Source organism: Capra hircus, chromosome 3 (genome assembly GCF_001704415.2).
Source record: "Capra hircus breed San Clemente chromosome 3, ASM170441v1, whole genome shotgun sequence".
NCBI lineage: Eukaryota > Metazoa > Chordata > Mammalia > Artiodactyla > Bovidae > Capra > Capra hircus.
The window spans coordinates 55,539,363-55,564,706 of NC_030810.1; the positions used below are offsets into that span (position 1 = coordinate 55,539,363).

Sequence of the window (25,344 nt, forward strand, 5' to 3'; positions counted from 1 at the left end):
AAACATTTTCATATTTCATTATAAATTGGTTGGGAAAATCCAAAATCATACATCCATGTTAAACTCTTCTTTAAGGTCTCAGATTACTTCTTAGCTTGTGTCTCATTCATTCTCATAATTGTCCTCTGAGATAAACATGAAACAGGATGACTTAGAAAAATGATTCCTGAACAATGACACTGTCAAATTAGACTAGAGAACTTTTCAGATTTAAAACTGTGGAGTTGATCAGCAAAACTCAAGTGACATAAGTCCTTTTTTCCTTCTCTTTTTAAAAATAAAATATTAGCTTAAAGTTTTTATAATGGTTTATTCCTTTATTTTTCTCTTTTTATACAGTAAAAGAATTTGTAATCTTGTAGAGTGGATGTTTTGAGGACATTCTACCTAATTATTGTGCTTGAGTTGTTTTCTCTATCGTGTGACCTTCCTTGACAACCGATGAAAGAGGTCATACTTCTAGTTACAAGGAAAAGAATTTCTGAAATTGGCAAAGGTGTTTTATTTATTTGGATGAAGTTCACAGAAAGCATGCATCCTGGAATGTAAGCCTTGGGTTAATTTAGACCCTCAGTTTTTAATAGGTTACATTTTCCATTTAGTACAAGAAGTCACAAGGAAATAGGCACCTCATTTTTAAAAAACTTGTTACACAGCTATCTAGAAGCACAGTAGAGTTCATACATTTTCAATTTTGCATTATTATTCATTTCCTAAGAAATTCCTTTGGAGTGTATAAAAATACATTTGTTTTACAAAAATTTTACTTCCTCAAAAAGTTTTAGTAATATTTTACATATGAAAGAAAATGTGGATGTAATATTATTGAGGCATAGATTTCTAAATCTTCAAATATTCTTTAAATATTACTTAAAATCCATACCAGAGATCAAACTGCCAACATTTAATGGATCATAGAGAGCTAGGGAATTCCAGAAAAACATCCACCCGTTTCATCGACTATGCCAAAGCCTTTGACTGTGTGGATCATAATAAACTGTGGAAAGCTCTTAAAGAGATGGGACAGACCATCTTACCTTTCTTCTGAGAAACCTGTATGCAGGTCAAGAAGCAACAGTTGGAACTCTGTATGGAACAAACGACTGGTTCAAGATCAAGAAAGGAGTACTTCAGGGCTGTCTTCTGTCACCCTGTTTGTTTAATCTATACACTGAGTGCATCATGAGAAATGCCAGACTGGATGAGTTACAGGCTGGAATCAAGATAGGCGGGAGAAACATCAACAACCTCAGATATGCAGATGATACCACTCTAAAGGTAGGAAGCAGAGAAACTAAAGAGCCTCTTGATGAGTGTGAAGGAGGACAGTGAAAGAGCTGGCTTAAAAGTGAATATTAAAAAAATGAAGATCATGGCACCCGGCCCCATTACTGCATGGCAAACAGAAGGAGCAAAGGTGGAAGCAGTAACAGATTTCCTCTTCTTTGGGCTCTAAAATCACCGCAGATGGTGACTGCAGCCATAAAATAAGAAGACGTTTGCTTCTTGTCTGGAAAGCAATGACAAACCTAGACAGTGTGTTGAAAAGCAGAGCCATTCTTCTGCTGACAAAGGTTTGTATAGTGAAGATTATGGTCTTCCTAATGGTCACGTACGGTTGTGTGAACTGGACCATAAATAACACGGAGCACCAAAGAATTGATACCTTTGAACTGTGGTGCTGGAGAAGACTCCTGAGAGTCCCTTGTACAGCAAGGAGATTAAACCAATCTATCTTAAGGGAGATCAACTCTGAATACTCAGTGGAATGACTGACGCTGAAGCTGAAACTCCACTATTTTGGTCATCTGATACGAACAGCTGACTCACTGGAAAGGTCCCTGATGCTGGGAAAGATTGAGGGTAGAAGGAGAAGAGTGCGTTGAAGGATGACATGGCCTCATGGAAGCAATGGACATGACCTTGTGCAAACTTTGGGAAATGGTGAGGGACAGGGAGGCCTGGCATGCTGCAGTTCATGGGACCACAAAGAGCTGGACATGACTGGGTGACTGAACAATGACAAAAATCATAAGGCACCTCCTTCCAAGAACTGGAGAAAAGGAAAGATAGGAAGGTAGAGAAGGGGGGCAAAGAGGGGAAAAAAGAGAAAGAGAAAGAGAAAGGAAGAAATGAAAGAAAACGCTGGCACTGGCTGCTACTCAAATATCACAAAAGGCGGTGATGGTGGTGGTTTAGTCACTAAGTTGTGTCTGACCCTTGTGACCCCATGGACTACAGCCTGCCATTTCCATCTCCAGGGGTTCTTCCTGACCCAGGAATTGAACACGGGTCACCTGCACTGAAGTTAGATTCTTTACCGACTGAGCTACAAATAATAAGTATAAAAGGATAAGAAAAGTTGCAGATAAACTACCAGAAGTGCTGATTATGCCAGATGAGAAATGAAAATCAAATATTCAAAAGATATCCATTTGCAGCCTTAAGACAAAAAAGACAAGATTCAGAATCTGCTGTGAAAAATCACTTCTCTAGTGGAAACTGATCCAGGCAGTTTTGATCCACTGTACCTTCTGGGTTTGTAACTCCACAGAAGACAAATATGGGTATATTTTAAAGATTAATTATCTTTGTTTTTGTTCTAAACTGACTTAATAAATACTCACTTAGGCCAGACTTTTTAATTGGCCTCATCATGGCAAAACTAAACTGACAGACCATCTTTTTTGGTAAGATAAATAGAATGTCAGTATATTAAATTATTAAGTGTATCAATTTTTAAACTTTCAAAACTATAACAAGTTTCAAAAATGACAGGGACAAAATGAATATTCTAACTGCTGGAATGAGGAAATCATTTTGCTTTTTTCTCAGTCATTTTAAAAGTAATGATGATGCTTTATCATATATGAAAATGCTTGCTCTGTTTCCCCAAAAATGTGCTGACACATTTTAGGACATTTTTTCCTACACTGTAATATTTATTTTATAAAATATTTGTATCAGTGAAAACATTTTTAAATAAGTTGATACAGAATCTAGTTCATCAGTGTATTAGACTTATCTTTGTTACATTTGCTCTTTGGAATTATATTCATGAAGAACAGATAATGTTTATGAATTGAATGCATGAATATGATATATCTATATTTAAACAAATAACAACATAAGCATCCTAATGAAAATTAACAACTTGAATGTCGATATATTTATTCACAGTGATCTTGCAATTATTACATGCAATATCAAAATATATCAAAATCAAAAAAGTTTCATTCCATACTACTCATGAAAAATATTTCACCACACATTAATTTATAACCACACACCATTTTCTTAACATCATTTTGGCAATTAATCTACTTTACCCATCAGATTTGGCTAAAAGTTACCCATCAGATTTTGAAAATTAAACAAAATCTCATTGTCTCAAAATCCCTCTCAAAAATCTCATTCCCTCTCAAAATCTCACTGTCATTGAGGATAGGAAAAATATATATATATTTTTTAATAATTTAAATTCAATTTATGTCATATATATAAATTATAAATAAAAGTCCGAGAACAGTTTTGAGCACCAATAGCATCATTTTCATAAATGAACCATCTTACAATGATATTTACTTGGGTGAGAAATGAATGACACCCATTAGCTTGTTCAGCATGTTTGTTCTTAAAAATCACTTACATGCAGAGTATAATTACACTTCATAAAAGACAAAAGATATATGTGTATATATATATATACACATCATAGAGCCATGACTATGTGTATGTATCATTATTAAATATGAAATATCATTGAGATGTGAGCAAAGAAGAGCTATTTTTCTGGTCACATTTCTATTACAGACATTATTACTTCATTAAATATTTATAACTACAGTTATTATTTGTAGGACACAGTTTAGAGTATACCTAATTGTGTTAACCGATGTGCTTGTACACGACATACACATTTTTGCATGCTTTGTATCTGTTTTGATGACTGTTGCTTTGCCTATTTTGATGAGCCTCCTCTTTATTACTGAAAAAAAATTGTTATGGAAGCAATTACATGTTCTCAGCACTTCTATTTTATCCTGGGCAGATTCATGTTAGTGGACCATTTTAATTAATATTTCTCCCACATTCTGCTCTTAGATAGCTACTGTCACACTGTTCTCTCTACCTTTACCAGCCTGATACTGCTCTCTAGTTTATTATGATATTCTTCCAGTTGAATTTTACAAGCATACATATGGTTATTAGATAATAATGAAAAACTACTTTTTAATCATACAGTGTCTCCTTGAGTTAGGCACCAAGACTTCATTATTTTCTGTAAAGTGCCTGTGATGTGGGTTCATAATAGCATGTCTCGAGCTGTGAAAAAATTTTATACATGCATACAAGCAGTCAATTACATCCTTCCTGACCCTTCCTTTTCCTACCTGGGACAAGTGTTTTCCTCCTACCCATTCTGACTACACGAAACTTCCAAAAATATTGCCCTACTTAGTGAGCTGATACGAGAGTAGAGACTATTTTCTTATCCCAACCCCATCCTTTCACCCAAACATGCACTGAACTGCATCCTCCACCTTGCTCCTGCTTCTTACTTCTCACAGCTCAGTTTATTCCAACTCAAGCAATAGTGTTTTAGGTGTACCCAAAGATTATTTCAGCCATTCCTACCTTCTTCCCTTTTATAACATCATTACCTGGGAGAGGAGAGATCTTTAACTTCCTATATTTGTAAACTACTGTGCACTGGAAGGTAACCAAAAATGTACTGAGAACCATAAGGAATAGTAATAATAATATATATTTAAAGAATTAAAATCACCTACATTTTAGAGTTAAATTTCAAAAATTTCAATAGCCTTTAAACATACCCCAAGATTTCTACACAATCTTTTTCACCTTCTATCTTAAAATGTACTTACATGTCAGCATAAAGATAAGTGTATAAATAAATTACCATTAATACTTCAATAAAGTGGTAATAAATAAACTCTTGTTAAAATTATACTGTTCCAACAATTTGCTTTAAAAATCTGTACTGCCTGGATTATGTCAGGTGACTGATAATACACTGACATTTTTGGTAATCTAGAGAAGGCTGAGATTCCAGGGTTTGAGTCCTAGGTTTACCACATTACCCTTGGGATCTTGGAAAACTCACTCAAGCTTTCAGAGTCCTACTTCTCTCATATGTAAAGGCTGTAGCATGGAGCTCAACAGAAGCTATTAATAGCTATAATCAGTTATATTGGTGTTTGTCAGTAAAAGACAGCATCTGTAGTTTATATTTCAAAAGCTTGATATAAGAATAAAGATACACTGGGTAGAAGCAGTGTAAACTATAATGAACTGTACAAATATAAAGTATTATTGGTTTTACGGGTTGGGTAAGTGACCTCTTGTGGGTTGACCCTCACTAATCCATTCTTACTCTACCTAAGGGAGTCATCTTTCTAATATCAACAGTCTTATCATTGTAATTCAGCTACTTAATATCTACCAGTGGTTCCTTTTTGGTTAACAGAACAAAGTCCATACCTTTGACATCTTGACTTAATTTCCACTGATCCCTCAACTCATATATATTGTGATATATAGTCAGCATGAAATAATTGGAGCTCCTTAAAACAAAACAAAAGAGCAAACAAAACACATGTTCAATTTCTAGGCCTTTGTTACTGCTGATTCCTTTTGCCTGACTTCTCTTGGTCACTTTGTTGATCTTAATGTGGGTGTTTTTCCTGTTCTGCTCCTGTGACCCTATGGACTGTAGCCGATCAGGCTCCTCTGTCCATGGAATTCTCCAGGTAAGAATACTGGAATGGGTTGCCGTATCCTTCTCCAGGAGATCATCCCAACCCGGGGATCGAACCTGGGTCTACTGCACTGCAGGAAGATGCTTTATCCCTGAGCCACCAGGGAAGCTCACCTTAATAAATCGATCTTTATTAAGTTGATCTTAATAAAACAAATTTATTCTCAATTCTGAGTATAAATATCACCTCCACTTGCAAAGTTCCTTGTAGTTGATTGGACATTTCAAATTTACCTCTTTTAATACCTTTTATAACATTGTGTCAAATTATTAATATAATTCTGTGACTGACCCCAGATATACTAGAAATCAAGGCCAATTTCCGATTTATAATTTTAACCCAAGGGCAGAGCAGTATCTGATAAGCAGAGGCCTTATGGTCAAACACACTGAGAAATAATATAGGCACTGGATGAGATAGACTTGGGTTCAAATCCTGGCTCCTCTACTTATTTGTTTTGTCACTTGAGATTTTCACTTAACCTTCTTAAGACTCTATTTCCTTGTAGATATAATGGGAATAAAAATGGATGAAGGTGTTACGCTAATTAATATAGTGGACTAAGTGCAGAGTAGATATTAACTATCCTAATGATGATGGTGATAATGATAATGATGATGAACATAATAAGTACTTGTTTAATAAAAAGACAATTAATGAGACAAAATCACTACTATTAAAACTTGTTTCTATGGGACGGTGTAATCCAAAGTCTAAATAACTTATTCAAAACTAACTCTTGGAACAGAATACATTTAGTAAGGTTGGGTTATTATCATGATATTTATTTGGGAGGTCTTTGAGGGAGACAAATTTTATAAAGATAATGAAAGTGAAAATCAGTGTGTCCAATTCTTTGTGATCTCATGGACTATACAATCCATGGAATTCTCCAGGCCAGAAAACTGAAGTGGATAGCCTTTCCCTTCTCCAGGGGATCTTTCCAACCCCAGGGATCCAACCCAGGTCTCCAGCATTGCAGGTGGATTCTTTACCAGCTGAGCCACAAGGGAAGCCCAAGAATACTTGAGTGGGTAGACCATCCCTTCTCCAGTGGATCTTCTCAACCCAGGAGTCAAACTGGGGTCTCCTGCATTGCAGGCATATTCTTTACCAACTGAGATATCAGGGAATGAAGATGATATTTATAATGCCAAAAAAAACACACCAATTTTCATTGCTCAAAATGTAGGCATCCTCTGTAACAAAAATTCTGCCCAGTGATTTCTTAGTGGTCTACTAACAATCTTAGAGGAAAGTAAGGAAAGATGAGAAGCTCTTTAGAGATGAGAAAAAGGCAACAAGATTATTCATGCCCAAAATATAACCTAGATGATTCAGAAGTTAAAAATGTTTTAATTCAAAAAATCAGAGTAAGTGTTTTTACTGAAAAAAAAGTGTCAAATCTCTCAGTGAATTAATAAAAGGTGAAAAAGATGAAAATCACTGATTGAACAATTTAAGAGGATATTATAAACCTCAAATAGTGAATATCAACACAAGTGAATATGTACCATTCTTTAAATGAGAAGGGAATTTAAGAAGAATTTTAAAAGAAAAAAATTCCCATTAAAAACTGTGTTCTGTTTAAAAATGGAGTGCAGCGCCAAAGGTCTTGAAATATTTTTATTTTTCAATGGAAAATATTTTCTCCCTTTCAGCTGGCTACTGACTTAACTGCAGGGGGAAAAAAACAACTGCATTGGATAATGGAAGATGTATTTTCAAAAGAAATCATTAAAAACATGATTATGAACTGGTTGACTGATGAGGGTCCAAATTGTGAAAAATTACTGATGTTAATGATGGTAATCATGATAGTTGAAACGTATCTAAAGAACAAAATGGCAACACTGCTTATAAAGTACTCTGGTATAATTTGCAATGATTAGTGGAAAAACACACTAATATGTCTGATGCCATATTTCGAAGGTCACTCAACTATCAACTTGCCATAATGCCATTCAATTAAATACACAATAAAAATTCAAGATTATTTACGGAAAGAGTTTTGTAGTGCTTGTACAATAGTAAATTACAAATCTTGGCTGTATATACAAGGAGAAATGCCTGATCTAATGCACCATTAAGCAACTGTAGCTTTGCTCCACATTTTTTAAACATTAAACTAATTATGATGAGGTCTAGCCTTACTATATACTGCATATTTAATCTTTTTAAAAGCCTATCAAATTGAATCATAAGATGCAACTTGTTTATGCTATATGCAAACACAATATTAACAATGTACAATATGCTGGCTTAATTAGAAAAAGTTCATGTTATCTTAAATACATTTAGGAGTGTAGTACTACAAAGTTCTAATCTGAACTTGCCATTTAATTATATTTTAAAACTAATTTATCTAAGTTGGAACTTTTTTTTTCTTGCTTTCTCCTACAGAGAATTTTGCCCTATTGACCTAGTTAAACTAGATTCTACTAAAAATGAAAGAGAGAATAAACATTCAGTAAAGACTGAGGAAAGAAGAGGCATGATGATGATGGAGATGACAGATAAGAAATCACTTAAATTTGATTATCAGATGGTGTTCTGTTCATCAAGCCAACGGGCTAAATTGTAACCTCAAAGGAACTTTCCTGGAGTTCTTTCTCCAGGCTCTAGCCTAAAGTTCCATAAACAAGATCTACTATTTCAGAACAGAATATATTTCAAAATTTTCTCTCTCTCTCTCTCCAGGGTATATGTTCAGAGTACACAGGAGAAAAAATTTGAATTTCTTAATGATATTCTCAAATTTAGATACTCAAGTACTAAGGAAGGTTTCTAAATGCATCACATATGGATATAGCCTGGTCGTCATGAATTCTCTGTGCTTTTTTCCCTGAAAGTATTGACTTTGCTCTCTGCAACCTAGTTTTCCAGCTTAAGTTCAAGGGCAATCTACCCAAACTATTGGATTGGCCAAGAGTTCATTCAAATATTTCCATGCCATTTTATGGAACTACTTTCTAACTAACCCAATAAGATATGCATGGAATCACTAAAAATCCATAATCAAGTATAAGGTTTGACCTGTGAAGTTCAAATTTATTGTTTAGTTAATTAAGCTTTCTTTCTTTCTTTTTATTTTTACCAATAGCATGAAATCAAGCAGTATAAAGACAATTTTATTTTTAGATTAGAAAAAAGCATTCATATCAGAACTTAATATTAAAATACACAACAAAAGAGGTAATAAACATTGTTTACCTTCACAAATTGTGACACCATTTCCTGAATATCCAGTGTTGCAATAGCAGCCTTCAGCTCCATTCCGAATTTCACATTTTGCATTTGGGTGGCAAGGCGTCTTGGTACAGTTTTGAGTGTAGCAACAATTCAGCAAAGTGGAAAAACCCACTAAGGAAAGTAGAGAATACACCTTTTCAAAAATAAAAACCTTCTTCCATTGTTGAATTAGACAATATATACATTAATATCCTTCTTTTTTTTTTTCCCATCTAGATACTTTATGAGAATTCCCTAAAGGAGAATTTAGGTAAATAACAGGACACAAGCAGGAATTAACACTTTTCTTCATTCTCAACATTTATCAAGTAAACCTCAACTAAGTTGAAACATAGTAATCAACCTGGCTTTATAAAGAAAACAGTATTCTGTTATCATTGGACCTTTCACCCAGAGGTGAGATACTTTTAAATGTAGTTGCATGACTGTAAAACAATATCCATACCCTGGGAATGACTCTGTGAAGAAAGAAATCAAGGTGAACTGAGTATCTGGGTCTGTTCAAAAAAGTCAAATCTGTTGTTTTAAGATGAAAAGCAATGTATCATATCATCGAGCAGGACAAATGCAATTAATGGTTTTTTTTTTTCTTTTTCCTGTGTTCTAAAGATCTTTCAAAATTCTCTTTTCCATAATAAAGTTCATTTTATATTTTCTCCCATTAGAAGGGGACAAAAAAAAAAAAAAACCCTCCATGTACTTGTCAAAGACTGAGCTTCTAGAAACGGGACGCCATTCAAACATGACCAACAACTTGCAGCGTAAGAGAGTACAAGCCTTTATTTCACAGTTCTTGTAAACAAAGTTGGCAATAGTATTTTGTGGGCTGTTAGGAAAAGATAAGGAAAAGCGGTAGGATGTTCCTTTTTTTATTGTTGTCCTAGTCCTTCTCAAGACAAGCCTGCTTGAGATGGGCAGTTATGAATCATGCAAGTCATTATTCTGAAAACTGTCATCCAAGATAAATTGGCCTTATCTGGTAACAAGAGATTCTTAAACATTCAATTATAAATCCCAGCTTCACATAGGGCTGTATATAGTGTCTAAACCAGAATTAATTTGGCTTCAAAGATGTGATTTATTATTTTTCTACACAGTATCATCAAAATGTTGATTTTTAAGAAACTCAAAGTCTGGGCCAGCAGTCCCCCTTGAAACAAGGCCAGAAAACCTCTCACAAGTGTTAATGGTTTGAAGTTCCCAGATTTTTTGAGGGACAATCCGAAGAAAGGTCAAAGTCTGGGACTTTGGGGACTTGGTCAGCAGGAACAAAGAGATGACTTAGTCCCTGGGTACTGAATATCGCACCCCAGCGTTGAAAGGCCAAGGAGAAAAACATCCTGGGAAGGGCTTTTTCAGTTCTCCCAGGAGTCTTGGCGAAATGCACTTGGCCCGTGAGTACCACCTTAGAAATACCATACTCCCTACAGGTGCTGGTCCGGGCAGCCCTGGCCGCCGGGCACCTGGCACTTACCTAGAAGCGGGAGGAGTCTCATTGGCGGCGCCGCGGTGGTGGCGGTGGCGGTGGCGGAGGCGCGGGCGGAGCGATGGGACCAGCGGGCCGAGTACCTGGGACGCGGCGGGGCGGGCGCGCCAGACTCCTGGCTACGGCCCGCGTGACGCGGCCGCTTCCTCCCGCCACTTTCCGGCCTCTTTTGTGTGAGTGCGTGTGTCCAGCGCTGAGTCTGCAGGCCATGTCCGGACCTGACCCCTACGCCACCCTGACCTCCTCCCGGCCGCGGGGCTGCCAACCCCGTGAGCTCCGCGGAGTCTGCGGAGGGATTTTGCCCCGTCCCCGGGCGCAGGGTTCAGGGTGCAGACCTTCAAGTCAATGAGCTCCGTATGTCTTTGGAGCGTACCCCCGAAAGAACTTCCAGAACTGCCTAGACCTCAGGGGCGCCTTCCTACAACCTCATTTCCCAGGGCACTTCTTTCTTTTTTTCCTCCTCCCTTCACTAATACTTTTCCCTAAAGAACTATCCGTCCAGATTCATGTTGATGTATGGCAAAACCAATACAATATTGTAAAGTAATTAACCTCCAATTAAAATAAATAATTTAAAAAAAAAAAAGAAGTAGACTGGAAACTTAGCTCCAAACGACAGGGCCTGGATTTCCAGCTTTCAGTCTGCACCTTGTGGGAACTCAGGGTTCCATAGCGAAGAATAAAAAGTACTCTATCTTGCTTACAGGTTAGGCTTGTGTCTAAAATAAAAACCAAGCAAACCAAAAACACAAGTGTCAAGAATTAAATGTCTACGAGCTTCTCCAACTAAAATTTACCCCTCTGCTCACCAGTCACCTCTCCTGAACCCCTGGTACATTATATATAGCTTTCATGTTACTATATATGAGTTGATTACATAGATTCAGATCATTAGGTTGAAACAAGGAAACAGTTTTAGTGTAAAAGTTAAACTGTCAGGTGAGGCTGATCTATAAGACAGAAAGCAGATAAGTAGTTCCCAGGGGTTGGAGTGGAGTGTGGGATTGACTGCAGGGAAGCACAGAGGGAAATGTGAGATAATGGGAATATTCTGCATTTTGACTGGTATGGTGGTTACCTAAATGCATGGGTTTGTCAGATGTCATCTCTTAAAATTTGTGCATTTTATAGCATGTAAATTATGCCTCGATAAAGTAATATAAAGAAATGACTGATCTTTGTGTCTCAGACACCAGTCATTTCACCTTTTAACAGTTGGCTACACCTTCGTCACATTTCATATGCCTTCCGTTTAACTGAAGAAACATGTTAAGAATCTACTTTGTATTCACAAAGATAAACAAGCTGTGGCCCTTGGACTCCAAAAAGATCAAAATAAACTAGTGGAGTGTTAGTCCCTCAGTCCTGTCCGATTCTTGTGATCCCATGGACTGTAGCCTGCCAGGCTGCTCTGTCCTAGGAAATCTCCAGGCACGAATATTGCAGTGGGTTGCCATTCCTTTCTCCAGGCGATCTTCCTGACCCAGGAATCGAACCCAAAGCACCTGCATCGCAGGCAGATTCATTACCATCTGAGCGACTATGGAAGCCCAGTAAACTAGTGGGGCAACAACTAAAACTGATCACAATGACACAATCACAATAATTCATATACTTATATATAGACATATTGAGTGCAGCACTTTCACAGCATCATCTTTCAGGATTTGAAATCGCTCAACTGGAATTCCATCACCTCCACTAGTTTTGTTCGTAGTGATACTTCCTAAGGCCCACTTGACTTCACATTCCAGGATGTCTGGCTCTAGGTGAGTGATCACACCATCATGATTATCATAAAGATCTTTTTTGTACAGTTCTTCCGTGTATTCTTGACACCTCTTCTTAATATCTTCTGCTTCTGTTAGGTCCATACCATTTCTGTCCTTTATTGTGCCCATCTTTGCATGAAATATTCCCTTGGTATCTCTCATTTTCATGAAGAGATCCCTAGTCTTTCCCATTCTATTGTTTTCCTCTATTTCTTCGCACTGATCACTGAGGAAGGCTTTCCTGTCTCTCCTTGCTATTTTTTGAAACTCTGCATTCAAATGGGTATATCTCTTCTTTTCCCCTTTGCTTTTTGCTTCCCTTCTTTTCACAGCTATTCGTAAGGCCTCCTCAGACAGCCATTTTGCTGTTTTGCATTTATTTTTCTTGGGGATGGTCTTAATCCCTGTCTCCTGTACAATGTCACAAACCTCGGTCCATAGTTCATCAGGCACTCTGTCTAACAGATCTAGTCCCTTAACTCTATTTCTCACTTCCACTGTATAATCATAAGGGTTTTGATTTAGGTCATCCCTGAATGGTCTAGTGGTTTTTCCTACTTTCTTCAATTTAAGTCTGTATTTGGCAATAAGTAGTTCATGATCTGAGCCACAGTCAGCTCCCAGTCTTTTTTTTTTCTGACTGTATAGAGCTTCTCCGTCTCTGGCTACAAAGAATATAATCAATCTGATTTTGGTGTTGACCATCTGGTGATGTCCATGTGTAGAGTCTTCTCTTGTGTTGTTGGAAGAGGGTGTTTGCTATGACCAGAGCGTTCTCTTGGCAGAACTCTATTAGCTTTGGCCCTGCTTCATTCTGTACTCCAAGGCCAAATTTACACTCAATGGGCCAGCAAATTTGGAAAACTCAGCAGTGGCTATAGGACTGGAAAAGGTCAGTTTTCATTCCAATCTCAAAGAAAGGCAATGCCAAAGAATGCTCAAACTACCGCATGATTGCATTCATCTCACACACTAGCGAAGTAATGCTCAAAATTCTCCAAGCCAGGGATCAACAATACATGAACTGTGAACTTCCAGACATTCAAGCTGGTTTTAGAAAAGGCAGAGGAACCAGAGATCAAATTGCCAACATCTGCTGGATCACCAAAAAAGCAAGAGAGTTCCAGAAAATCATCTATTTCTGCTTTATTGACTATGCCCAAGCCTTTGACTGTGTGGATCACAATAAATTGTGGAAAATTCTTCAAGAGTTGGGAATACCAGACCACCTGACCTGCCTCCTGAGAAATCTGTATGCAGCTCAACTGGACATGGAACAGACTGGTTCCAAATATGAAAAGGAGTACATCAAGGCTGTATATTGTCACTCTTTTTATTTAACTTCTATGCAGAGTACATCATGAGAAATGCTGGGCTGGAAGAAGCACAAGCTGGAATCAAGATTGCTGGGAGAAATATCAATAACCTCAGATATGCAGATAACACCACCCTTATGACAGAAAGTGAAGAAGAACTAAAGAGCCCCTTGATGAAAGTGAAAGAGGAAAGTGAAAAAAGTTGGCTTAAAGCTCAACATTCAGAAAACGAAGATCATGGCATCCGGTCCCATCACTTCATGGCAAATAGATGGAGAAACAGTGGGAACAGTGGCAGACTTTTATTTTGGGGGGCTCCAAAACCACTGCAGATGGTGACCACAGCCATGAAATTAAAAGACACTTGCTCCTTGGAAGAAAAGCTATGACCAACTTAGACAGCATGTTAAAAAGCAGAGACATTACTTTGCCAATAAAGGTTGTATAGTCAAGGCTATGGTTTTCCAGTAGTCATGTATGGATATGAGAGTTGGACTATAAAGAAAGCTGATCACTGAAGAATTGATGCTTTTGAACTGTGGTGTTGGAGAAGACTCTTGAGAGTCCCTTGGACTGCAAGGAGATCCAACCAGTCCATCCTAAAGATCAATCCTAAATGTTCATTGGAAGCACTGATGTTGAAGCTGATAATCCAATACTTTTGCCACCTGATGCAAAGAGCTGACTTATTTAAAAAGACCCTTATACTGGGAAAGATTGAAGGCAGGAGAAGAAGGGGATGATAGTGGATGAGATGGTAGGATGGCATCACCAACTCAATGGACATGAGTTTAAGTAAACTCCTGGAGTTGGTGATGGATTCAGAGGCCTGGCGTGCTGAAGTCCATGGGGTTGCAAAGAGTCAGACACAACAGAGCGACTGAACTATATACTACTATACTATATATAGACATTTTCTTGACTTTCAGTTCTTTTTCTGAACCCTTTTCTAGCTTAATTCTATTCCTACAAAATGCTCTTGAGGAACAGAAGTGTTGCATGATTTGCTTCAAATCACACACAGCGTCTTAAGTGACTGGTTAGAGTCAACCCCAGGCTCTTTTGTTTCTGAACCAGTCACGCTGCTATATTCTTTATGTGGTGGTATCACCCTGAGAAGGCTACTGCAAAATGAGTAGTCATCAGTTCCTGTTACTCAGGGAGACTGAAAAGGTGTTTTAAATGCCCTAAATATCACGAAAAATAACTTTTGAACTTTATTCTGCTGTTAATTCATTTTCTTTGAAGATTCCTTCCCCCCTCCCCCTTTTTAAAGCTAGACGGTGATTCAGTGAATAAAACTCTGGCAGCAGTCTGAATGAGGGATGTTATGGAGACATCAAAGGCTGAGAAGCCAGAGTATTCCAGGAAATAGACTACAACTGCCTTAACCAGGATAGGAATATTCAGGTGGGGGAGATTGGGACAGATTGGAGAAAGAATTAAAGGAAATTGACATCTGGTGAACTTGCTAAGGCTGAAGGATAAGTTTAAGACGGAGTATGAATGTCTTCTAGATGTCTGAACAGAAACAGAAACCACAGCTGAAATTCACAAAAAGAAGAAAGATAGGATGAAGAGTGGCTTTGAAGGGGGAAAAGTAACAAACCTGGTTTTATAAGATAAAATTTGAGCTATTCCAATGACGCAATCCATTGGTGGAAAGCTAGTTTTTCCAAAGTCATTGCATCATACTTATCATATGCAGTCACTGAGTGTACTCATCATTTCAAAGACGTAAATGTGTAAATATATTATTTCCAGAGACAAGTTACATACTGAAACACAGTACTTGCTTCTAAAAATCACTATCATAAATTAGTTTTCTCCATAGATCATCTGCACATGCTTACTCTTAATTTTTATACTAAATATAATAGGCAGCTGATTTTAAAAAATATTATTTTTCTCTATGTATTGCTTACAATTAATAAGAATTAGCTAAAATGCAATTAAAATATTCTCCAAACTATTCCTTTACATGTGTTTTTATTTAAAAAAAGTTTATTCATTTATTTTTTATCAAGAAAATACAAGTGAGCAAAAAGGAAGCATGAAGTACTTAATGATGCTCATAGTTTTAAGATTATTCTTTTTAATCAAATTAAAATTTAATACTTGAAAAAGTCTATATCCATAAGAAATAAATATGATAACTGAATAATTTTGGATCTGTTGTCTTTATGTTAATGAAAAATATTTAGAATTTTCAATCCACATATTTTAATTGTGAGAGAAAATCATAGTTTAAAGAAGTATTCTCAAAGAAATACAGGACCTTAAGCTTAAGCTTTTATCAGCACTCTTTATTTGGGTACCACTGAGACACGTCTAGTTTTTTGAAAATTTAACAATCCCTTAGAGCTTGATTTTGGCCTAAATATAACACATGGAAGTAAAATCATTTTAAGCTGCCTACCTGATTGTGGTTTTAATACACTAGTACAAACATTCATCCTCACAATGTGAGATCTTATCAAATCCATGATTAGTTCTATCTTGGGTCTGTCTGTAAGGTGCCAAATTAAACAGGATTTCCTTGAAAGGTTCGTGGTCAGGTTGAAGCTTGCTATGGATAGTATTTACTGTGGAAGACCTGGGTTTAGTTCTAACTTTTATCATGAGTAGATTTTTTAACCTATTTGGGGACTAGTTTACCCACTGTTACATGGAAATAACAATGCTTGCCTTAGTAGATCATAGTGGGTTGCTAAAGTCATTAACATACATTTCAGAACTATTGGGTATTTGATACCTTTAATATTTCAAGCATCAAATATAGGAAAATATTACACAACTGAAATGAAGTCCTTTCCCATAAATGTATTTATGGTACCCACAGAGACTAATGCAAGAAATACATCCAGCTTCTGGTCCCCCTTCATGAGACCCCTGGGATACTGATTCTTCACCTGGGTGTTGATAGTGTGACTGAATTCTAAGTGTTGGGCCAGCTCTGTGGCTATTTCTTAGAATATCACCATTACTTACATCACTGAATTTTCTCAACTATGGAAACTTTGTCAACAATTATTAATTTAAGTGTTTCCTCATTTCTTAGTATCTGTATTCCCATAGGACCCTCAGTAGGATTACAATTTACCAGATATGTTTTTCTACCACAAGTCAATTTTTTTTTCAAATCTAGAATTAAAAATGTGCAATTGGGAAAATACTGTAAAAGATTTAAAAGAAAAAAGAAAAATTGAGTTACGTGTAAAGTTGGAAAGAGTAATCAGATGGCAATATACTCAATGCTTAAACCAAGAAAAACTTTACCAAAGTGGAACATGAATTTCTCACTGTAAGGAAACTTCCACACGTGGATAAGGATTGAGTTTCCACAATGTGAACCTGTCTGTTAATGATTCTTAACCTGGTCTCTTAGAACTGACAGTAAGAAATCTAACTAATTTTTCCTCTATGACACCTCACACAATAGCTTGAGGAAAAAGATATATAATTGTAAAAGTGATGACTGGATGAATAAATAAATCAATAAATACTTAGAATGGTGTGTAGTCAAGTCTATTAGAATAAAAATCTTTTACTTTGTAGTTTGTTTGCCTCAGATGTCTTTTAGGTCTCCAGATGCATTTCGTGTTATCGTTGTTGTTGTTGTGTTAGTCGCTCAGTCGTGTCTAACTCTTTGTAACCCCATCGACTGTAGCCAGGCTCCTCTGTCCATGGGATTCTCCAGGCAAGAATACTGGAGTGAATAGCCATTCCCTTTTCCAGAGGGTCTTCCCAGCAGGGGACTGAACCTGGATTTCTTTCTTGCATTGTAGGCAGATTCTTTAACATCTGAGCCACCAGGAAAGCCCAGTTTCATGGGTATATAGCCAATCTCTATGACTTGCATTTAAATTTAAAGTCAGGAAAACCCTTAGTTAATTGTATCTATATTTCCCAAACTGTGAGGAACATTTTTTGGTCTCAGTTCAGTTCAGTCACTCAATGGTGTCCGACTCTTTGTGACCCCATGAATCGCAGCACGCCAGGCCTTCCTCTCCATCACCAACTCCTGGAGTCCACCCAAACCCATGTCCGTTGAGTCAGTAATGCCATCCAGCCATCTCATCCTCTGTTGTCCCCTTCTCCTCCTGCCCCCAATCCCTCCCAGCATCAGAGTCTTTTCCAATGAATCAACTCTTCGCATGAGGTGGCCAAAGTATTGGAGTTTCACCTTTAGTATCAGTCCTTCCAATGAACACCCAGGGCTGATCTCCTTTAGAATGGACCAGTTGGATCTCCTTGCAGTCCAAGGGACTCTCAAGAGCCTTCTCCAACACCACAGTTCATAAGCATTAGTTCTTCTGTTAAACTAATGATCTTATATAGTCAGAGTAGAGATGCTACAACTTCTGAAACTAGTTACCTGGATATTTGTGACTTTCTAATCTATATTGAGTCTATCAAATGTCCATCTTGTATCAAATATAAATTTTAATGTTTTAGTACACATTTCCACAAAGCACTTTTAACAACTTAATTTTCTAATTATAATACTCAAGTTAGTTAAAAAAAATTTTTTTTAATTGAGTTTCAAAAACTAGAAACAGAAACACTTCACTAGCTTTTGTGCTACAAAGAGGGTGCATAAAGCATGTGCTAATTTTCAACCTTGGCTGGAAGGGAGGAGATCTGAGTTCCTTCCCAGTCTGGTTGTTCGATTATTTTGTGGCCTTCAGAAAACTCACTAAATCGTTCCATTATTCTGTTTAACATTTGCAAATGTCTCTGCTTTATATGTGTTCTTCTGTTCTATGGTTTATAAAGATTTATAGATTAGCACCCACACTTTAGGAACTGACATTTTTAAGCCAGGCGTTAGCCAAAAGAATAGAAGTATGTGCATTATTCTGGTTGTATTGTAACTGACTTCTACATTATCTTATTAATGTATTTTCCTTTGTTTGAACCTTTTCCATGTTACAAGAATATGAAACTGACCTCACCTTTTAAAAATGGCAATACTTCTAAAATAGAAACCATGCTACAATCATCATCTAATTTAATATTGTTATACTTTTTAGCCATGCTTTTAACATGTTGTAGCATTGATTTATCTGTAGTTGATTGCTCTTTTTCATTGAATTGTCCAAAATAATATCCTGACAGGTTGCAGAGTCCATCAGGATGTGCAAGTAATTTAAATTATTTCTTAAGGTATGTAATACTTTGTGCTTTACATTTCTTTTATCTTTGTGTTCTTTAATCACCAGTTTATTATACTTTCTTAAAATTCTCCATTTCCCTCAATTTTTTACCAAAATTAAGTATTGTAATTACATACTATCAGCATATTTCAGCTTCTTGTTCTTCACTGTCATCTATTAGTTTTAACATGTATATTGAGGATACAAGCTACTGATTCAAATCTCCAGGGGACATCATTATTAAAGTCCTACCACTTTTAGAATTATCTTTTTATTCTTGCTCATTCCTTCCTATTTTGTCAGAAATCTTTAATCTCAGACAAGATTTAGTTTTCTTATTGTAATTTAGTTTATTAATATCCTTCTGTGAGAAGGGATTGGCTTAAAAATTAAAAACCTGTCTGGAAGTCTAAATAAGATACATTAGCTTATAGTCATTTGTGATTGATCTCATTAAAAAAATTGTTAAAGATAGGCATCATACCATTCATTTTCCCCTTATCTCTATCTGCAATCACAAATAAATATAAATGTACTATCTCTAGTCAACCAATTGTGAAAATAATTGTGCTTACACAGAAATAATTAGACAGATTTAAACGGAACATACTCAAAATTATGGTAGCATAAAGGCATCATTGACACATAACTTGTATATTAACAGGACTTCCCTGGTGGCTCAGACGGTAAAGCGTCTTGCTTACAATGCGGGAGACCTGGGTTCGATCCCTGGGTCAGGAAGATCCTCTGGAGAAGGAAAAGGCAACCCACTCCAGTACTCTTGCCTGGAAAATCCCATGGACAGAGAAGCATGGTGGGCTACAGTCCACGGGGTCGCAAAGAGTCGGACATGACTAAATAACTTCACTTTCACTTTCACTTTGTATATTAACATTGTTAAACAAGGGCTAAGATAGCAGAGTTTATTTCTCATTTATGTCTTAAAAATTATTCACAAACAATTTATCTTCCCAAATTCTGAAATGTTATTGATGTTTTTCAAATTTTATACCAAGTATTAATATTTTATTATTTAATATTTGTTTATACCAAGTATTAATATTTTTTTCAATGAAAAATTTTAAATGTATGAGTAAAATAGACTCCTTTGTCATATGAAAGTATATAAATGCCATTTATTTTTATTCAGTGACTTACAAGAAAGTTATGGGAACCTAAAATGATGATCAGTTAGTGATAATTTCAGAAACATTTCTTTCCATGAATGGACTTCCACAAAGAGAAAACATACTCAAAATGATGTCTTTTGGGAGTTGAAACTTGCTTGTGAAGTGTAAACAAGATTATTTATGATGTGAAGAGTAATGATGTGAAAAAAATTCTCACATTATTTTATTTTTGTGATGACTATGACTGCTGAGTCCAGAACACTGAATGATCAAGAGGTTTTATTTTTGTTTTTCATTAATGGGTATCCAAGTATTTATAGGTAACTTTTATAATATAAACACAGGTTTAAAATTAAAAGAATTCTAAACTATAATTGTAATAACATCTTTAGGTGTGAAATTATCTCACTGAAAAAGAAGTTTCAGTTAAATTATTATGTACATAATTGACCCTTTAATCATAAGGTTGATGTCTTACTTCAAAGCGCTTTTTCACTTTGCCTCTTTAAATCAGAAAATAAAAATAAGCTTTCTGTGTAAGCAGGTAATTTAACGTAGGCACTTCCTAAATGTCCATCATTGCCTTCATATTTGTGAGAACTGAAGAGTTTTATTTATACTTGCAAGAAAGTACTTTTAAAAACAGTGCCTATTACTGTCTTCTTTTTGAAGCCTGAAATTAACATTATGTATTGTTTATACTTTCAGTGCTAAAATTAAGGTTGATGTATACAATTTTTTAAGTGATGTGTCTTGTTTACAATGTCCTATGGTCCATTACTATAGCATTTGAGAGGAACCACATAATTATGGTCTTATAGGTTGTCCTGTAAATATACTAATTTTGTTCCATTTCTCTACTGTCCTTGTCAAAAGAATGGCTAAATCTCATTTTTCTCATTTTTTATTTTTTTTCTTTTAAGGAACTTATAAGGCTGTCAACAAAAATGGATTAATTTTGTGCTTCTGTCACCATAAATTGTTCGATAATAACAGAATTATCCTTGAATTGTACCTCATACTTTCACTGTGCAAAAAGTTTACTGAAAGATAATATTCCAACATATTCTATTCTTATCAGATACTTTAAATGTAAATATCCTGGTTCATGTTAGATGCTATGGAGCAGTGAAGAAATATGTGTATGGTCAAATAACTTTTCCAGATGCAACTTTTAATGTATATTTTGTAAGACTGAACCTAATAATCTGTACTTAGAGTACCAAAAGTCTCTAACACTGAGTCATCTCCAAATATCATTACCCAATAGAAGAAATAGCCTGTATAGTGTGTCTGGTAATTAACTGCTGCTGCTGCTGCTGCTGCTGCTGCTGCTGCCAAGTTTCGTCAGTCGTGTCCGACTCTGTGTGACCCCATAGACGGCAGCCCACCAGGCTCCGCCGTCCCTGGGATTCTCCAGGCAAGAACACTGGAGTGGGTTGCCATTTCCTTCTCCAATGCATGAAAGTGAAAAGTGAAAGGGAAGTCGCTCAGTCGTGTCTGACTCTTAACGACCCCATGGACTGTAGCTTACCAGGCTCCTCTGTCTGTGGGATTCTCCAGGCAAGAGTACTGGAGTGGGTTGCCATTGCCTTCTCCACTGCTAATTAACTAAGCCACTAGAAACAGTAGAATATAAACTATCTGTGAACTCTCCTGCTTTATCTGGAGAATTGTGCCCCTGATCATATTTGTCACTGCTAAGACCACATTCTCATTGGCTTCCAATGACAACATATAACCAGGAGTTATCAAACTTCTCTATCTTCCAAAGCCAAAGGTGTTCCTTTAGCTACCTGTTCTGATCAGTTCAGTTCAGTTCAGTTGCTCAGTCATGCCCAGCTCTTTGTGATCCCATGGGCTGCAGCATGCCAGGCTTCCCTGTCCATCACCAACTCCCAGAGTTTGCTCAAACTCATGCCCATTGAGGCAGTGATGCCATCCAACCTGGCCTGATAACTCTATTTGAACAGGAAACTCAGTCCTGGCCATGCCTTCCTGCTCCTTCATGTGCCTTCAAATCAGTGGAAGTGGTCTATTTATCCCTCCAGTTCTCAGTGAGAAATTGTTTTTTAATGAGTACTTTTTTCTTTAATGATTAAAGGAAGTATTCAATTAGGTGACTGGAATCAAAAGAACATTCTGATGAGCAATATTCAAGATAAAGCCTCTTGGCATTACTCCAGTCAGGCTCACTCTGTATTTCCCTTGATAGATTTGTAGAAAGGTTTGATCTTTCATGAGAATTGGTTACCAAATAAAGATGATTTTATTTTATTTTTTCATTTAAAGAAAGAAGTTTTAGTGTATTTCTCAGTGTTGTTTTCAAGTTTAGCATCAGATATCCTCTATAAATTCATTCCTTTTCCAGCCAACATGACTGAGTGTCTGCTGCTGCTGCTGCTAAGTTGCTTCAGTCGTGTCCAACTCTGTGCAACCCCATACACGGTAGCCCACCAGGCTCCACCGTCCCTGGGATTCTCCAGGCAAGAACACTGGAGTGGGTTGCCATTTCCTTCTCCAATGCATGAAAGAAAAAAGTGAAAGTGAAGTCACTCAGTTGTGTCTGACTCTTAGCAACCCCATGGACTATAGCCTACCATGCTCCTCTGTCCATGGATTTTGCAGGCAAGAATACTTGAGTGGGGGACTGAGTGTCTACTGAATTGCAAATTCTGTGTGATAGACTGTAGAGTCAAGATTATAGTGTAAAAATCAGAAATACCCCAAGATGATCTTTGGGGCTCATTCTGGGTTTCCTAACCTGGGTCTGGAGATGCTCTTCTGCTTTCTTTATTAGGAGAATCTGTGCCAAACTTGGCTTCCCATGGGGTCCCAAGGTGCCCAGGTAGTTTCCCAGACATCTCTCTTATCAACATCTCATATCGAAAGTCAGACTTCTAGGCACCTGAATTGACCAATAAATCTTTTCTATGCAACTGACAAGATTGATCTCCTATTGATCCCATCCAAAGGAAAAGCAAAGCCCTCTCCACTAGAAGGTATATCAGTACTTAATGTACAACATAAAAGCTTTGACCAGTTAACTCTCCCATGGGGATGGTGGGAAGACTGCAGGACTTGCACTTCCTTTTCTGTTTCTGACTTTGGGCTTGTAAATTTCCCTGGATAGCTGCTTTGCTGCACAACTTGTTATGTTTGAAGTCCAGTGAAGGGGACTTGGCCTTCTGTTCTATCTTTTTATAAGGCAACCCTAAGAAAATGGCTTTTTCAGAGGGTAGCAGATTCCTAGGAACCAAGAAATCTGGCTTTAAGGACAAGCTGCCTAACATCAAGGACTATATGACCTTCAGGAGATTATACCTCCTCCTGTGAGTGGCTGGGACAGAAGAGAAAACTGCCTCCTAATGGAAAAAGGAGAAATCCGAATCCAAACTATCTTGCTAGGCAACCCAGGATGAATCTTTGAACAGTCCTATTCCTATACCATATGACTTTATATATATAACATGTTCCTGACTTCATTAAAGGTGGAGTTAAGCAAGGATAAATCAAAAAATAAATTCATACTAAGAAATAATAGTCAATAAATGTATAAGAACATAGACTGTTATACGGGTGTGGCGGGGATTGCTGGTGGTTTTCTCAACAATTATCTTTTTCTGTCTTTCCTGATAATGCTCCCAGTGTTTGAAGCTGTGAATTTGGCCTATTCTTTTCTAGTCTACTTTGCAGCTAGGAGTGCTGAAACTGAGTACTGGCCACTGAGGTATAAGCACAAGCTTTGGATTTCACTTCTAGAAACCTTCTCTAAATAGACTAATTTTTCTCACTTCTTCTTCCTTTCTGATGCTTTTGACACAGTGGTAAAAAATCACAACTCTGGCCATTATCTTATACTAGGAGAAAGAGCTGAGGCCTCTCTTGGTGCAGTGATAAAGTAGTTCAATCCCTGAGGATAGTGGATACAGTGCTGCCTCTTAGAATTGGCAGAATTAGCTGCCCTTGTCTTCCTTAATGTAAAGAAAATAACCTGCTATCTTGCTTGATCCATTGTTATATTGGAATTTACTCTCAAGCCTAGGTAAACCTAATCCCAGCTGCTGTTTTCTGAACTAGCAATGATTTAGATTTGAGAGAGTTGGATATGAGGACAAAGGTGTGATAGACATACCAGGACAAAGGCATGACTACCATGGCAGTCTGCAACTATACTTTGTACCAACTTAATGCCAGGCCTCCACCTAATTTGCTCTTGACTCCCATAAGGTAATGATCAGAGACTGTCAGTGAAGGAAACTGAGGCTTAGGCAGGAAGTAAGCTGGATTTAGAAAAGGCAGAGGAATGAGATAAAGTTGCTAACATCTGTTGGATCATAGTAAAAGCAAGAAAGTTCCAGAAAAAACATCTACTTCTGTTTTATTGATTACACCAAAGTGGAACACAACAAACTATGTGGCTCACAACAAACTGTGGGAAATTCTTCAAGAGATGGGAAAAGCAGACCACTTTACCTGCCTCCTGAGAAACCTGTGTGCAGATCAAGAAGCAACTGTTAGAACTAGACATGGAATAATGGACTGGTTCCAAATTGGGAAAGGAGTACGTTAAGGCTGTATATTGTCACCCTGCTTATTTACCTTATATGCAGTGTACATTATGTGAAATGCCAGGCTGAATGTAGCGCAAGCTGGAATCAAGATTGCTAGGAGAAATGTCAATAACCTCAAATAGGCAGATGACACCACCACTGTGGCAGAAAGCAAAGAGGAACTAAAGAGCCTCTGATGAAAGCGAAAGAGAGTGAAAAAGCTGGCTTAAAATTCAAAGTTCAAAAAACTAAGATCATGGTATCCGATCCCATCCCTTCATGGCAATTAGATGGGGAAACAATGGAAACAGTGACAGACTTTATTTTCTGGGCTCTAAAATCACTGCAGATGGTGACTGCAGCCATGAAACAAAAGACACTTGGTCCTTGGTAGAAAACTATGACCAACCTAGATAGCATATTAAAAAGTAGAGACATTACCTTGCCGACAAAGTTCTGTCTAGTCAAAGCTATGGTTTCCAGTAGTCATGTATGGATGTGAGAGTTGGACCATAAAGAAAATTGACTCTTGAGAGTCCCTTGGACTGCAAGGAGATCAAACCAGTCAATCCTAAAGGAAATCAATCCTGAATATTCATTGGAAGGACTGATGCAGAAGCTGAAACTTCAATATTTTGGCCACGTGATGTGAAGAACTGACTCATTGGAAAAGACCTTGATGTTGGGAAAGACTGAAGGCGGGAGAAAGGGACAACACAGGATGAGATGGTTGGATGGCATCACCAACTAGATGGACATGAGTGTGAGCAAGCTCTGGGAGTTGGTGATGGACAGGGAAGCCTGGCATGCTGCAGTCCATGGGGTCACAAAGAATCAGACACAACTGAGTGACTGTACTGAACTAAAGAACATTATAAGTCATGGCTGCCACA

General features: G+C 37.2%; 1 protein-coding gene across 2 annotated transcripts in view; it reads right to left on the minus strand.

The window, feature by feature from the left end:
* Positions 1-10,643, minus strand: part of ADGRL4 (adhesion G protein-coupled receptor L4) — a 141,125-nt gene extending 130,482 nt beyond the window's left edge. The window contains exons 1-2 of one of the 2 annotated variants that reach the window (XM_013962706.2): positions 10,510-10,643; positions 8,997-9,146 (exon numbers count right to left, since the gene is read on the minus strand). In XM_013962706.2, coding sequence (XP_013818160.1) covers positions 8,997-9,146; positions 10,510-10,531 — 172 coding nt within the window. In that variant the 5' untranslated portion in view covers positions 10,532-10,643. Of the gene's footprint in view, positions 1-8,996; positions 9,147-9,480; positions 9,584-10,509 lie in introns of those variants that run through there. The other variant, XM_018045666.1, reaches the window with a different exon arrangement.